The following is a 14,305-nucleotide window of genomic DNA, read 5'->3' on the forward strand; positions in this document are numbered from 1 at the left end:
AAGTAAATCCAGTCTTAAGAAAAATTATCCAATCATTAAATTACTTATTAAATATATTTATTCTTTATAATTATATTTTGTGTTTAAGATCTTGTCCAATCCTATAAGTTTTGCAAGGTAAATTTTGTTGTACGACTGAATGTAGTCTACTATAATATTTACATATCCAGTTATTAAGTTAAATATAATATCCTAGTAATTTAACTCTGTTTCAAATACACTAAATAATTAAAATATGAATACCATGATCATAAACACTCAATCAAACTGATTAAAATCTACAAGTATATCATCATCCTCCATATTTAATTAATATTATCGTAATTATTAATTAACAACTTTACATGTAGCGAAGTAAACTTTGTTTTATTATTCTCTTTGGACTTCACATTATTAGTCTATCCGTTGCATAAATGTATCCAGAATTAAATCTTAATCATCTTCGCGCATTTATCTGTTTTTAAGAGGTGTTAATGAACTTGCTAAAGGTTACTATATTATTGTTTTATAAGAAATAGTAGATTTATGTTACGCTCGAGGTTTACTTAACGAAGGTCTGGTTTTATCTATTGTTATAGACTTAAGAACGACACTAGTAGAACCCATATTTGGTGAGTTTAGATATTTTCGTAGCATTTATGGGAGCCTATAAATGATCATACAATTAAATAACATTTTTTAAATATTTTTTTACTGTTTATGAATCAGATTTTAATTTTATAATAATATGAATATATGTATAATATTTCAGAAAATACATTATTTATTTGTGTCAAAAATATTATTTATCCTAGAATTCTACTGACTTTAATTTGCCTGTAAACACAATATAATTTAATGAATATGCTATAAAAATTAAATAGTCAGAATTTGATTTTCTATGAATAAATATCAGCTAAACTATTTATATGTAATTATTATAGTTAAAATTATTCTTTTTAATATAACATTATAAATTTTACTAAGCTTTAGAAATCATTAGCGGAAAAGTAAAATATTTATCTAGATTTAGTGTAAACATCCCAAAAATAGCTACATATCTTAATTATAATCTTTACTCGTGAATGTTCTTAAGATTACTCTTACAAATAACAAATTTTACGTAAATATAACCCACCAATTATGAAAAAGACACTGAATTCTACCTCTTAAATCATTACAATGGCAATACTATTTCCTGTTTATTATACGTGAAATTTAATATTATTATGAGTTATATTAGACAAATTTACTATTTTATCGATAAATTAGTTAAATTTTACTCATTTAAATCCCCTTTACCAGAAACTTACAAGGACTACTAAACTATAATTTATTAAGTAAAAACAATCATCATAATATACTTCAATAGTAATAACCATTAATTTGAAAGCATCTTACTTTTAATTTCACCATACTTCTATTATATAAAATGAAATCAAGCTTATACTTCGATCATAACTGTCAATTTTAACATATTAATTTAAGCACTTCTTACTATTAAACATTCGTCCCCTTAATAGCACGACTATACCGGCAATATAACTCTAAAATCATCACCTCACTAATACATTTTCTTAGCAAGTGCGACCCGCTAGTTAAAGACGATATCTTCAAAAACCTAGCTATTTGCATTCCTCTTTCCCGTGACCTCAGGTTTCACTGCTTCAAAGAACGTAACCTTTTCCTCACTACCATGTTCTTGCATTCCTTCCACTTCTTTCAAAATATATCATTATTATATATTAATATAACGAAAATTTGCAAGTACTCCAAATGCCACAAATCCCAAAAGAGTCACGCCTGTTCCTGCACTACGATAATGGCTCCCTGTACTGCCATGGGAAGCAAACCTCATATAACACAGACTCGAACTTCAACCAGCTCAGCTCGTAACCCTGCCCCCAAATCGCATCAAATCGCCCATTTTCGCATTTTTACAACGCAATTCCAAATCAAAATCAATTTTTCGCTCTAATGAATGGGAAATTGCTCAAATTATCAAATTTCGCCGTTTCGCCGATCTGCGACCTCCCGAGCCCCAGTTCTGAGAAGTACAAGCTCTTCGCAGTCGACGACGCGCTGCTCTTCGTAGACGACCAGGGCCGCGTTTTCAAGTACGCGAACGCCTCTTTTCAGCTCACGGAAATCGATTTTTTGCTCGGTGACAGCTACGTCCTAAGCAAGCAAATAGGCGGCCAGGCGGTCTAAATCGCCGTAAACCTCACGAAGTGCGTCGTTTTCGTCAAATTCGGCGAGCGAACCGTCCAGCAGAAAATCGACCCCTTCCTGACGCTCGACTTCCTGTGCCCGTTTTACGCTATTCTGCACTGCGAGTACAACAACTTCCTGGTCGATTTCACGGATTTGGGCACCGAGTTTCAAGTTTACGAGTCGAAAAGTCGCGTTCGCGAAATCGAGTGGAATCGCGTTTCCGGCTTCCTGGAGGCCAAGCGGGACGTTTTGGTGCTCCAGGACGAATTTTTGGCCCAATTCGATGGCCTGGATGTGAATTAGCTCAAAAAGCGCTGCTGCGAGCTCTTCCCTGAAGGATTCGAGAGCAAGCGGCCCAGTTGCATCACAACGACGTCGAACGACGTCTGGAAATTCGGGCTGAACTGCGCGCAGGAATTGCCGATTTAGCGGACGGTCGAGAAGGCGCAGGGGCTGCAAAATGCGGCTATTTGCACGAAAAATGACGTTTTTGGGGCAAAAATCGGGGCAAAATCGATCGAAAATAGCGTTTCCGGGCCCAGCGACGTCCAGAAATTGGTCATTTAGCAGGCGCAGAAAATCAGCGTTTTGGAGGGTAAAATGCAGATGCTGGAGAGGAATTAGGAGTTTTACAGCGCGCTGATCACCGATTTGGTTGACCTGCTGCCTGAGGGCAAAAAAGAGGCAGTATTGGCGAAGATGATAAGATGGCAGGTTTCGAAGTGAGGCACTTTTGGGAATTTTTGTGGAAGGGGATAATGCTAATTATTATATAATAATATGGTATTGTGATAAAATGCATAATGTATATTGTAGAAATAACTAGTGAATGCTTGTGGATATTTGGTAATGTTGAGGATGATAAAATATAGTAGTAGGGATATATAAGTAATATGGCTTGGTAGACGTAAATGATAAGATGAATAGATGAGTGAAAATTTAGGGTTAACTTGCTAGAATGCTGTTCTTAATTAGTGCATTAATACTTTTTGCAATATAATTGAGCAGTATTGCGTAAATAATTTTTGGGAAATTCTGTAATTATAGCTGCAATATTGAGTTAGTTTAGTTAAGAATTATGTAAGATCTGGCGACGACGTGAATGGAACTTCAATCATTGACTCTTATCAGAAAAATCATTTTTAACCCCATATGCAAATAGCATGTCTATTATCTCTTCTATTTCTTCATTTTCTATGTAGTCGTCGAAGGGAACTCGTATGGCCCGTATTATAGTACTAAATACTAAATCTTACGCATCTACCACGCATTATTATGATATTCTACATATAAGGTTAGTTTTCTAAGGCATAGAAAGGCGAAATAATAAAAAATGTAGCATATCTGTATCAACTACCTGTTTTCGCGCTAAAAGCACTACAAAATCTCCTTGTATCCGAATTTTACTGTATATAGAATCTCTTACAAGCTATCCGACTTCTTTTTGCACTGTAAATGATGAAGTAGGTGAAGAATACCTAAATTCATATGGAGGCATTAGGAATGGGAAAAATATAAAATGATCTTATATTTTTCTTCCTTCATTAACAGATTACTATCATAGTAAATATTAGCAATAAGTATTCCAAATATCACCATATCGTCTACATTATCCTAATGTTAATAGAAATTTATATTGTCAGTAATAACATGATTAGAAAATATTATATAACATTCATGATTAATAAACAACACTATTACGATGATAGCACCCTGTGGCTTATAAATATTATGTGCTAAAATGTCTTTACAACTAAATAGATGGTTATACAATTACTATACATTAAATCACTTCCTCGTTTTTGTATCAAATACCATAATAACAGTTAATCCCCCACCTAATACTATAGCAAGTATGATCATAGTCAAAATTCCATGAACAAAAGCAATAGGCCGTGTGAGATCTTGCACCTCATTTATATATAAAATCTAGTCAGAAATTTACAATATAAAATCCATTTTATTTACTTGCATTATACTACGTAGCTCTTAAAAACTTGCAGTAAAACAGTAATAACCCTAATCATTTGGAAATTTAAACACATTTGTTAGTATTTGGCTACTATCTAGTGTTGTCCATTGCAATACAAACTCCATAGTTTCTTGTTAGACTATAAACCCTTCACGAGTTTGAAACTAGGCACAAATATATTGATCAGTGTATGATAATAAGATGGGAGTATATCTATTTTATATTACTGATGAGTAATACTTAAAAGATTCCATTGTATCATCATCTCTATACATATCATAGTAGACTATACCTATTTAAGAATCAGTAAATTTACTTATAGCAAATAGATTGTCAACACATTCTTCATAGCTTGTTTCAGTTTATTAATCACACCTATAAGTAATAGATTCGTTGGTTATGAAAGTATCGCTTAAGTAAGCAAAGCAATAAGATTCGGACGAATTACTATTACTAGATCCAATACAGATATTTATTAAAAACTCCGAAAATTCTGTATATATTTCTTTTAATCCAGGCCTAATATTTTAATATATCTCTATAGTTTAATAAAGAGGTCTAATTCTATTTGAAATAATTTCAGGGATTAACTCCTCTGATGTAAACTCAGCTATTACTTATCTAATTGTAAGGTTTAGATTGAAATCTGTATCTTACTAAACTATAGTACCATCCGAACTATATGCATTTGTTTATTTAGTAAACTTTTAAGGTATATTCACATTATAAAATCCGAAAGGAAATATTATAAATAAAAAATCCTCTATATGTTATGCACAAAATGATGAAGAACAACTAGTATTTCTACTAAACCAATCAGTATATTAGCTTCCTAACTTATCTGTTAATAGAATAGTAAGCTTAGAATCGACTTTTACAAAAACTGTCGATTCAACTTCTCCATCTGCTTTAAAATTGCAAGTAATTTATGGAATCCTCTATAGTATAATTTAATCTGTAGCAGTATTGTAATAAAGATTAATATTTTTAAAGCAATTTTATCTATCAAAAACTCTAGTAATAAAATTCATTGAAGTCCCAGATTAATAGATATTGTCATTCTTTGATGTTATAGTAAACAAAGCTACGGAAAATTAATTTATTTTTAATAGGTTTCCTGATATTTTGCCTAAAAATAATGATAATTCTTTCGGATTATACATTTAATAACCAGACTAAAATATAATATCTCCAATTTATACCTAAACTTTTATAGTTTCATTGGTAAATACATCACATGCCTATTTATCTACAGAACTTAATCCTGAGTTGAAAATCCCGCCTATTTATAGTTATTACGTTTAAAATATGTAGATAACTGACGTGTTAGTGAAACAATTTAAGGTTAGAACGAATATCACCATTTTGATTTTGGTAAAAATATATAGTAACTAGATCATTTTAATCTTATGCAATATTTAAAATAATTTAGTTTGTTATAGAAAATAAACTTCAGTTTGTATAAACTATACTATGTTTAAACATAGATCAAAAGACTAAAATAAAATACCAAAAATCTGTAGATTTTAAAAATTTATTAAATTAGTTAGTATAATAAAATAGTTAATTTTATTCCATAAGGATTGTATTAAAAAAATGAAAATATAGGTACAAAATTATTTTATATTTTACTTTCAGAATGCAATATTATTATAATTTCTAGATTTATCAGATATCTGTACTTTAATAAATTAATTTAATTAGTGGGTAAATTTCTCTCATCTTAAGCCACATCCTAGTTAAATCATTATTTGAGTGATATTAAAAACAATAGATAACGCGTGTTATATGCTATATAACTAATAGTGAATATGGAATCTCTGTATATGTTAAATCATAACTAATATCTTAGTTCAAATTTATTGCAGCTGAACTATATAGTAAAATCTGTATTTGTGTGTAAACTATTCAAACTTAAATTACATGTTTACATCCTAAATTTTATATAAAGTGATATTTATATGGATATAATTATTATATCAAATATTTTATTTACAAACTTTATCTATAGTTTATTATTATACTTCAACAAATATGTATTACGCTATGTGATGGTATTTTAAACGGGCCTTTCCCCAGCCTGATGTACGCTGCGTGCCTTTACTAGCAAACCCCTGCTCAGCCGAAAATCATGTCCTCAGTCTTAGTTATAGCGATAGGTATCTGAGTGATTCCTTTTTACTACATTACGCTGGCCAGGGTTTCGAAGCCCTACCGCTTTATTGCAGTATCCTATGTTGCCAGCCTTATTACCATTCGCGTCCATTTATCAGCCCTGCTCCGCCCTGGTAATGCTCTGACACCAACGGCCCGGTCCTTCCAGGGCGCGTGCCTGGCGGAATCCAGCGACCTGGTGGTAGCGGCGGTTGGCGGGCTGAAACAGTACTCAGCCCCTACCGCACTCGGTGGAACCTACGAACCGACCGCCAAGCCGCTTTAGCCAGCACTGCTTGTGCGCATGTGCTAGCGCTCGGCCCTACCATTGCAGATCTCCGCTTCCTTTCCCATTCTGCGGGACACCTATTATATGGCATTACAGCCCGTACCCCAAAGATCACAATGCTGGCGCTCCTCGCCGCTTCCACGCTGGCCTCCGGCTCCAACTACAGCGGGAAGCTGGGCCTCTCCCTCTCACCAAAGGTCACTTCCAACGTGTACGCCTTCGCTGGGCTGGACACCGCCTTCGAGCACCTGGCCCTCTGCAGGGACAGGGCCTTCGGGCTCGCGGACGGCAGGGTGCTTGCCTGGGGCAGGAACCTGTTCGAGGGCTTCACGTACTTCGAGGCTCCGAAGCCGCTGCGCCAGCTGGACGGCATAGCGGCGGTGAACATCTCCTGCGCGGACCACTTCCTGGCTGTCCAGACCGCCGCCGCAGTGCTCGTGCTGGGCCTGTTCCAGGGCACCAACCACACCGAAGTCGCGCTGGAGGTGCCGTTTGGCGGCCCGATAGCGCAGATCCTGGCCAGCAACAAGACGGTCTACCTCCTGAGCGAGGGCAGCGTCTTCACGACCGAGAATGGCGAGTTCGCCCCCTTGAAGGTGCCGTTCCCGGTGACCAAGTTGACTATTTTCGACGGCGTGCTGGCGCTCTACAGCGGGATGGTGGTGTACGTCGCCAAGCGCGGCCGGTACGTCCGCCAGCAGGCCGAGTGCCTCCAGTTCACGAACGCGTCCACCTACCTGGACGCTGCCGGGGCGCTGTTCTACGACACGCTGCAGGTGGACTCGGGCGTCGCCTCCTACGCGCTGACCGCCGACGGCGTGCTGTACCTCAAGGGCGGCGACCTGTACGCCCTGGGGAGATCGGCGGCCGGCGAGCTGGGGTTCCAGGGCGTGGCCGAGCTCAGGCGGCACATGGCGTACTCGGTGGGGGCGGTGTTCGCCTTCGGGGACTACGCCTTCGTGACCGGGGTGCAGCCGGCGAGCGGGTTCAGGATGCCGGTCTGGGGGTACATCGCCCTCGGGGGCGTGGGCTGCACGGCGCTGCTAGTGGGCCTCGTGCTGCTCATCGTGTGGCTGAAGAAGACGGGCAGGATCAGCAGGTACCCGATCCTCGAGGAGAAGGCGCACCTGATCTCCGTCGACCGGCTCACGGACGCAGAGTGCACGACGCGGGAGGTCAGCGCGACCTACTGAGTGAGAGGCTTCGAATCACGTCAGAGCAGCCCCACGAACTGCACGCGGGACGCCTGGATGGTGGTGACGCCGGCGGGGGCCAGCTCCGTGCTGGAGAGCCTCTGCGCGGCGCCGTCCAGCACCAGGTTGCCGTAGAGGTCGTAGGAGAGCAGCGTCCCGGTGAAGTGGGCGCCGGTGTCCGTGACGACCGCCACCTGCCGGCCGACGTAGGCCGCGAAGGCGTGGGTCTGCTGGGCGAGGAACTCGGACATTGTGGAGGGGAGGTGATCCCGGAAAGTGAAGGAATTTATCGACTCAGTGCACGCGCTCCAGGGGCTCGGCGCGCGTCTCCACGGCGGTGATGATCTCGTCCTCCGCGGCCCGGTCGACGGTCTGTTTGAAGTCCTCGGCCGGGCAGTCCGCGTCTGGGGCGGCCTGGTCCTCGGGCTTGTGCCGGCCCATCCACTTGCCGTGCAGGACCTGGTTGGGACGCTTCAGGAAGGGGATGACGAGGAGGACGTTGTTGAAGATGAGCACCCCGCAGGTGACCACCACGAAGCCGGCCCACTTGACGGGCGTCGACTGCGGGTTCCAGGGCTCCCAGCCGAGCGAGATGGACATGATCCAGACCAGGATGGGCTTCAGCGAGCCGAAGGTGGTGCGGGTGGCGGCCGAGACGTGGTTGGTGATCTCCATGCCGGTGAAGTTGAGCACCAGCACGAACAGCGCGTAGAAGATGTGGTACAGCACCTGCTTGTACGAGATGGACATCTGGTACGCCCAGCCCGCGAGGTCCTCGAAGTTGGACTTGGGTATCGTGGTCGAGAGCGGGTCCGTCACGATGTTGAGAATGGGGAGCGCGATAGCGCAGAAGATGAGCCCCCAGCCGCCCTCGTTCGCGACGCCCATGAAGCCGATGGTCTGGATCCGGCGCAGGGACAGCTCCTCGGCCAGGTAGAACCAGGACGCAATGAAGCAGCCCAGCAGCGTGAAGATGATGCCCATCGCGGGGTTGAGCGCGACCGAGTTCTGCTGGGTGAAGAGGATGCTGCCGAGGGCGATGATGGTGGCGCCCAGGAAGAGGATCACGAGCCCCATCAGCTGGGGCAGGTCGAAGCGCTGGCGGTAGTCGCGGAAGATGCAGAGCGAGACGAGGGCCACGAAGACCACGGTCATGTTGGTCAGGATCGCGTACACCGAGGGGTCCGAGTAGTAGTTCCCGATGTTGAACATCGTGGAGGACACCAGGTCGAAGATGGTCGGGATCGCGAACAGGAAGGTGTGCGGGATGAAGCGGTAGAAGGTCTTGCCCTCCTTCAGGGGCGTCTGGGGCAGCGCCCTGTGCTTCCGCACGAACTCGCTCGTGAGCCAGATGAAGATGCAGCAGAACTCGCCGATGAACATGAAGAGCGTCTGCATGTAGGGGTGGTTGAAGGGGACCGCCGCGCAGGTGGGGCAGGTGGGCAGCGTCTCGAGGAACATCGCCTTCGCGACGAGGCCGCAGCCGGTGGAGCAGACGAGCCCCGAGACGATGTAGATCCAGACGACGAGGGAGATGGCCGGTTTCTTGCCTGTGGCCGCCATTTGTGAAAATGCCGAGAGTGCTGGACGCCCTAATATGAGCTAAAACCCGCTCCCGAAACTGATTCTTAATTTGTGTTACATGACCTTATTAGAAATACCGATTACCGCAGATATGTATACTTTGCAGGCAGGGAGCGGTCGCTAATATCCGCTGCATCGCCCCGAATACCTATATTTCCACCTTCCTATTTTACGGTAAAAGTGGTCTGGGCGCCCAGCGCGGAGCGGGATAGTTTCGGCGTGGCGGCCTGCCCGCGCGGCCCTTCCGCACAAAAACCGCCCGTTCCACTCCCACAATGCTGCTGACCCTCTCCGCAGGCTTCCTCTCGCAGAGGACGCTGGACCTCATCAACGCGCACCAGGGCCGCACCTGGAGCGCCGCCATGCCCGACTACTTCGCGCGCAAGAGCCTCGAGCAGATCCACGCCGCCTCCGTCGCCAGGGAGCAGCGCCCGCGCTCCGGCCTCCCCCCTTTCGTCCCCGCGGCGGCGCCCATCCCCCAGAGCTTCTTCTGGCCCGACCAGCGCCCCGAGTGCACGCAGTTCGTCAAGGACCAGCTGAGCTGCAACGCCGGCTGGGCCTTCACCAACATCCTCACCTTCGCCGCCGTCCGCTGCATCACGGGCGTCGACGCCGCGCACACCTCCTACTCCTTCCAGGAGATGATCTCCTGCGACGCGCACGCCTACGGCTGCCAGCACGGCTTCACCTCCTACGGCTCGGACTACCTCGTCAAGAGCGGCGTCTCCACCGAGCGCTGCGTCGGCTACGTCAGCGGGCTCACCGGCGACTCCGGCAAGTGCCCCACCCGGTGCGACGACGGCAGCAGGATGCCGGCCAAGGCCAAGTCCGACGGCGAGGTGAAGGTGGTGGGCGAGCACAGCATGCTGCTGCAGCTGCTGAAGGCGCCCCTGGTCGCCGAGATCGAGATCTACGAGGACTTCCTCTACTACGCCAGCGGCGTCTACGAGCACACGGTCGGCGAGCTCATCGGCTTCCAGGGCGTGCAGATCGTGGGCTGGGGCGCCGAGGGCGAGACCCGGTTCTGGATCGTGAAGAACAGCTGGGGCGAGGCGTGGGGCGAGCAGGGCTTCTTCAAGATCGTGAGGGGCGCCAACGAGGCCGGCATCGAGAGCCAGGCCTTCCAGTCGTTCTGGAACTGAGTGACCGCCGTTTTACGCACTCGCGCCCTAACCGGCCAGTAACACCTGCGCCACGGGGACAGACGGGCCTGCGGAACTGCGCGCCAACGACGAAACGACCTCACTCCATCTGCTCCTCGAGCCACCTGCGCATCGGCTTCACGTCGCGCCAGAGGCTGTCGTACTCGGCGACGCGCTGCCCCCCGCGGAAGAGCACCAGCCCCGGGACGCCGTCGACGCCATGCGTGTCGCAGGTGACGCGGTCCAGGGCGCAGTTGAACTGCGCGAGCGCCACTCTGGCCGGGGCGGCGTCCGAGAGGTCGTAGAAGCGCGGGGAGAGCTGCTGGCAGTGCTTGCAGTGCGCCAGGTAGAACTTCACGAAGGTGTAGCGGTTCGCCTGCAGCGCCTCCTCCAGGCCCGCGGCGCTCTGCATGTTCAGCACGTGTGACAGGACGGCCAGCATTGATGTGGAGTGGAACGGGCCGAGTGCTCAGAGCCGCGCCCGGGACGAACGGTGACCGACTGCCGACCTACACCATCGCAATTAGACAAAACTCCAATTTACCTATTTTTCGATAATATATTGCCCATAATCCTCCGAATCTCTATTAATCCCCTATAAGACTACTCAATTTCATTTCCTTACTGTTCACCTTCCCAAAATATTTTTCATATTTATTACCATTATTATATATAATATAGTAATTCCCCTTCCACTCCGCAATTTGCTAAAAATGGCTAAAAAAGGCAAGAAAAAGCTCACACCGGAAGAGATCCAATTCAACGCAGCGATGACCGAATACGGCCCCATTTTTGCTCTGTTCGATGCGGACGCGGACGGCATCATCTCGCTCCGCGAGTTCGAGCACTTCGCGACGTCGATCGGGTACCCCGTGGACGGCATTTTGAAGCCCAAATCGACCGCACCGCCCGACATTCTCGGGATTCAGGTCGAGACGAAGCAGCTCGAAATCCCGGACTTCATGCAGAACATGCCCGAGAAGCTCACGCAGGCGATGGCGATCTAGACCATCGTAGACCTGAAGCGCCTGACCTCGATTTCCGACCGCCTGAAGTACGAAATTCAGCACCTGCTCTCGTTGCAGCAGGCGTTTCCGCACCCCATTTTGGAGCGGAAACAGCTCTTCGCGCTCTTGTCAGTCGGGGAGCGCCCGATGACTGGCTAGGAGTACAAGTGGTTCACAGACGCAATAAAGAAGGAAATTGCGACTGTTGAAATCGAAAAAAATCTGCGCGTCGACGGTATGGCGGAAGATGATATAAGAGAGAAAATCGAGGATATCGAAAAACGGAAAAATCAGTTTTTGGACCTCAGGGAGACCGTAAAGATGGTTTACGAGAGTTGTAGAGATGGAAAAGCGCTTAGCGTTGAATTGAGGACTATTCATCAAAAGGAAAAGGAGAAAAAGCAGAAGGAAAAGGACGCTAAGAAAAAGTGAAATGAGGAGTTATTTTTATGAATTGAATGTATTGTATGCTAATAATAAGATTTATTAATTGAAATAGCGATTTTGTATGGCTTCATATAGTTAGTGGTTGGAAAATACAGTTATGAAGTTGATATTCCGAGTTAAATTGTTATATTATAGCAGTTGGTCAGGTTGTTTAATAGGAAATATTAAGTACTACTGTTAAAATTTCTACTTGACCCAAAGCAATCATATTATGTGCCAACATTATAAAGATATTTAAAAATAGCGTAGGGCTGCGTTAAGTTAGTCCTAGCACTTTATAGATAATATAAGCTTTATTAAATTATAAATTCTTAATTTATTAGTTTTATTATTTCTCTAATAATGCCTATATTAGTACTAATAATGTTTAATTGAAAAAAACTGATTAATTATTAGTTTTATTGTTTTGAAGCAATTACAATATAAAAATGATGTTATGATATGTTTAAAATACTATATTCATAAATTTTTAAATATTTCATCCAAAAAATATACTATATACACATTACTTAATAGGTAATTAAAATAATAGAAATGAAGACAATGTAGTTACCAATACTATCTATCAAAAGATTAAGGCCTCACTAAATTTCAGCTCGGAATCATGGATAACTATTGGTTGAAAATGATAAAAGTTAGTTTATTTCACCATTTCCTAAGTAACCTAGATAGTAATTCACAACTATTCATTCAACTTTATTTAAAGAGCCTAGTTCCACAAATATCAATCCTTCAAAGTCATACTAATCAGAACTAAAGGTGAAAGATACAGTGAAGATAAATTATGTTGACGAGTTCTATAAAAATCTGGCTCTAGCTTAAATACATGCTAACAATAATATTATGAGGGATAATATCATGACAAGATTGTAGTAAAGTAAAAGTTTTAGTAATTTGTAGCCATAAAGAAAGAGAAATAGTATTATTGTAAATGATTCTACTTATTGGTTTAGTAATAAAATTTAGTGATCTATTCAAGTTAAAATAAAATTTATGACCTGATTTATATTATTTAATTAATTAAAAACTAGCATAATAAATAAATATAATCGAATATCCACACACATAACCTTAATTAAAATTAAAACGATAAGCTAGAATATAAAATCCTATTCGATAACAATTATAATAAACTAGTAATTACAAGTTTATGCATATATTAATTTACAAAACTCTTAAAAAGTGTATAAATTACAATAATCAGATATTTTTTGTTAAAAGCAAAAGCAGATTTTATATCAAATCTATTGTTCATAACAATCATTTTCATATTAAAAGCAAAATAAAGGTTACCTTTTATAATATATATATATATATATATATATATATATATATATATATATATAATTTACTAGTTCAATCATCCAAAACATATTATTTTATATTTGATTTACCTCACTATATATTTTCATGCAGCCAAATTACTATAAATACTACCAAAATAACTAAAATCGCATTCAGATATAGTGATATTTACAGCTAAATACCTTGGAAAGGTATTTTATGCTTTATATAGTCATTATCATGTTCAATTAAAATCATATCTGGAGTTTAAATGCGCAATAAATCTAACTATTATTAGCCTTTGAGTATTTTATCTACAACAAAATCTATTACATCATTAGTTTAATTGATCTATTCAATAATGCTATGTGAGTGCGTATATAGTAGCAAAGCCCTATCTTCCATTAAAATTTGATCTAGCCTTTATTATAATATATTAATGCAATTATAAAAATTGATGAAAATTAATATAAAATTATTTATAGTATTAAAGTAATAATAGGAAACGTCACAATAATTATGGACTCTTAAAGGTTCTCTAATTTTACAATAAATCGATAATTAGTTTTCTTAGATTTATAAACTATCTATTTAAATTGGTCTTTAATATATGCCTATGAATTTTATCTTTAGTTTAAATATAAATATGTTTTTTGAATAATAATTTTTATGTCTAATTAGGATTTAAGGATAATAAGAATTTTTAATCTCATATCATATCTAAATGATTTTTCAGAATAAGATATATATAACCAATCTGTGTCAAAACAAAATAATCTTCAATTACATATACTTGTATTTTTAAATATAAGTAAATTATATATAGTAATATTTATTTAATTAATTAGGATAGTAGGACATTGGTTAGTTTCTATTATGAGTATTATTGAATCTGTTTTTAACTTTATTAAATATCTTTGTTTAAGTTTATTAAACATAGAATATATAGAATTTACTTCATGAAGTGATATCTACAATTTCGATAGTATAATAATCATGCATATATATGATGTATGTAGAATAAATTAAAGTTGATCAAA

General features: G+C 41.6%; 13 protein-coding genes across 13 annotated transcripts; 5 read left to right on the forward strand and 8 right to left on the reverse strand. All coding sequences in view use genetic code 6, as the record gives it.

The window, feature by feature from the left end:
- Positions 1 to 1,540: 1,540 nt before the first annotated feature.
- Positions 1,541 to 1,687, reverse strand: SS50377_21770 (uncharacterized protein; the record flags this gene model as incomplete). Its single annotated transcript, XM_067905665.1, has 1 exon — positions 1,541 to 1,687. The coding sequence occupies one exon, from the start codon at positions 1,685 to 1,687 to the stop codon at positions 1,541 to 1,543; it is 147 nt and encodes a 48-aa protein (XP_067766982.1).
- A 68-nt stretch (positions 1,688 to 1,755) lies between these two features.
- Positions 1,756 to 2,919, forward strand: SS50377_21771 (uncharacterized protein; the record flags this gene model as incomplete). The annotated part of the gene is made up of 1 exon (XM_067905666.1): positions 1,756 to 2,919. The coding sequence occupies one exon, from the start codon at positions 1,756 to 1,758 to the stop codon at positions 2,917 to 2,919; it is 1,164 nt and encodes a 387-aa protein (XP_067766983.1).
- Positions 2,920 to 3,307: 388 nt separating this feature from the next.
- Positions 3,308 to 3,691, reverse strand: SS50377_21772 (uncharacterized protein; the record flags this gene model as incomplete). The annotated part of the gene is made up of 1 exon (XM_067905667.1): positions 3,308 to 3,691. One exon carries the CDS (start codon positions 3,689 to 3,691, stop codon positions 3,308 to 3,310), a length of 384 nt encoding a protein of 127 aa, XP_067766984.1.
- A 290-nt stretch (positions 3,692 to 3,981) lies between these two features.
- On the reverse strand, positions 3,982 to 5,529 carry SS50377_21773 (uncharacterized protein; the record flags this gene model as incomplete). The annotated part of the gene is made up of 1 exon (XM_067905668.1): positions 3,982 to 5,529. The coding sequence occupies one exon, from the start codon at positions 5,527 to 5,529 to the stop codon at positions 3,982 to 3,984; it is 1,548 nt and encodes a 515-aa protein (XP_067766985.1).
- A 754-nt stretch (positions 5,530 to 6,283) lies between these two features.
- Positions 6,284 to 6,673, reverse strand: SS50377_21774 (uncharacterized protein; the record flags this gene model as incomplete). The annotated part of the gene is made up of 1 exon (XM_067905669.1): positions 6,284 to 6,673. The coding sequence occupies one exon, from the start codon at positions 6,671 to 6,673 to the stop codon at positions 6,284 to 6,286; it is 390 nt and encodes a 129-aa protein (XP_067766986.1).
- Positions 6,674 to 6,724: 51 nt separating this feature from the next.
- On the forward strand, positions 6,725 to 7,801 carry SS50377_21775 (Transmembrane domain-containing protein; the record flags this gene model as incomplete). Its single annotated transcript, XM_067905670.1, has 1 exon — positions 6,725 to 7,801. The coding sequence occupies one exon, from the start codon at positions 6,725 to 6,727 to the stop codon at positions 7,799 to 7,801; it is 1,077 nt and encodes a 358-aa protein (XP_067766987.1).
- A 20-nt stretch (positions 7,802 to 7,821) lies between these two features.
- On the reverse strand, positions 7,822 to 8,052 carry SS50377_21776 (LSM domain-containing protein; the record flags this gene model as incomplete). The annotated part of the gene is made up of 1 exon (XM_067905671.1): positions 7,822 to 8,052. One exon carries the CDS (start codon positions 8,050 to 8,052, stop codon positions 7,822 to 7,824), a length of 231 nt encoding a protein of 76 aa, XP_067766988.1.
- A 43-nt stretch (positions 8,053 to 8,095) lies between these two features.
- SS50377_21777 (Transmembrane domain-containing protein) lies at positions 8,096 to 9,364 on the reverse strand (the record flags this gene model as incomplete). The annotated part of the gene is made up of 1 exon (XM_067905672.1): positions 8,096 to 9,364. The coding sequence occupies one exon, from the start codon at positions 9,362 to 9,364 to the stop codon at positions 8,096 to 8,098; it is 1,269 nt and encodes a 422-aa protein (XP_067766989.1).
- A 296-nt stretch (positions 9,365 to 9,660) lies between these two features.
- On the forward strand, positions 9,661 to 10,527 carry SS50377_21778 (Cathepsin B; the record flags this gene model as incomplete). Its single annotated transcript, XM_067905673.1, has 1 exon — positions 9,661 to 10,527. The coding sequence occupies one exon, from the start codon at positions 9,661 to 9,663 to the stop codon at positions 10,525 to 10,527; it is 867 nt and encodes a 288-aa protein (XP_067766990.1).
- A 100-nt stretch (positions 10,528 to 10,627) lies between these two features.
- Positions 10,628 to 10,969, reverse strand: SS50377_21779 (Thioredoxin domain-containing protein; the record flags this gene model as incomplete). Its single annotated transcript, XM_067905674.1, has 1 exon — positions 10,628 to 10,969. The coding sequence occupies one exon, from the start codon at positions 10,967 to 10,969 to the stop codon at positions 10,628 to 10,630; it is 342 nt and encodes a 113-aa protein (XP_067766991.1).
- Positions 10,970 to 11,240: 271 nt separating this feature from the next.
- On the forward strand, positions 11,241 to 11,966 carry SS50377_21780 (uncharacterized protein; the record flags this gene model as incomplete). Its single annotated transcript, XM_067905675.1, has 1 exon — positions 11,241 to 11,966. The coding sequence occupies one exon, from the start codon at positions 11,241 to 11,243 to the stop codon at positions 11,964 to 11,966; it is 726 nt and encodes a 241-aa protein (XP_067766992.1).
- Positions 11,967 to 12,515: 549 nt separating this feature from the next.
- On the forward strand, positions 12,516 to 12,950 carry SS50377_21781 (uncharacterized protein; the record flags this gene model as incomplete). Its single annotated transcript, XM_067905676.1, has 1 exon — positions 12,516 to 12,950. One exon carries the CDS (start codon positions 12,516 to 12,518, stop codon positions 12,948 to 12,950), a length of 435 nt encoding a protein of 144 aa, XP_067766993.1.
- Positions 12,951 to 13,376: 426 nt separating this feature from the next.
- Positions 13,377 to 13,670, reverse strand: SS50377_21782 (uncharacterized protein; the record flags this gene model as incomplete). The annotated part of the gene is made up of 1 exon (XM_067905677.1): positions 13,377 to 13,670. The coding sequence occupies one exon, from the start codon at positions 13,668 to 13,670 to the stop codon at positions 13,377 to 13,379; it is 294 nt and encodes a 97-aa protein (XP_067766994.1).
- Positions 13,671 to 14,305: the final 635 nt, after the last annotated feature.

This window comes from Spironucleus salmonicida, chromosome 2 (assembly GCF_000497125.1).
Source record: "Spironucleus salmonicida strain ATCC 50377 chromosome 2, whole genome shotgun sequence".
Lineage (NCBI taxonomy): Eukaryota > Fornicata > Diplomonadida > Hexamitidae > Spironucleus > Spironucleus salmonicida.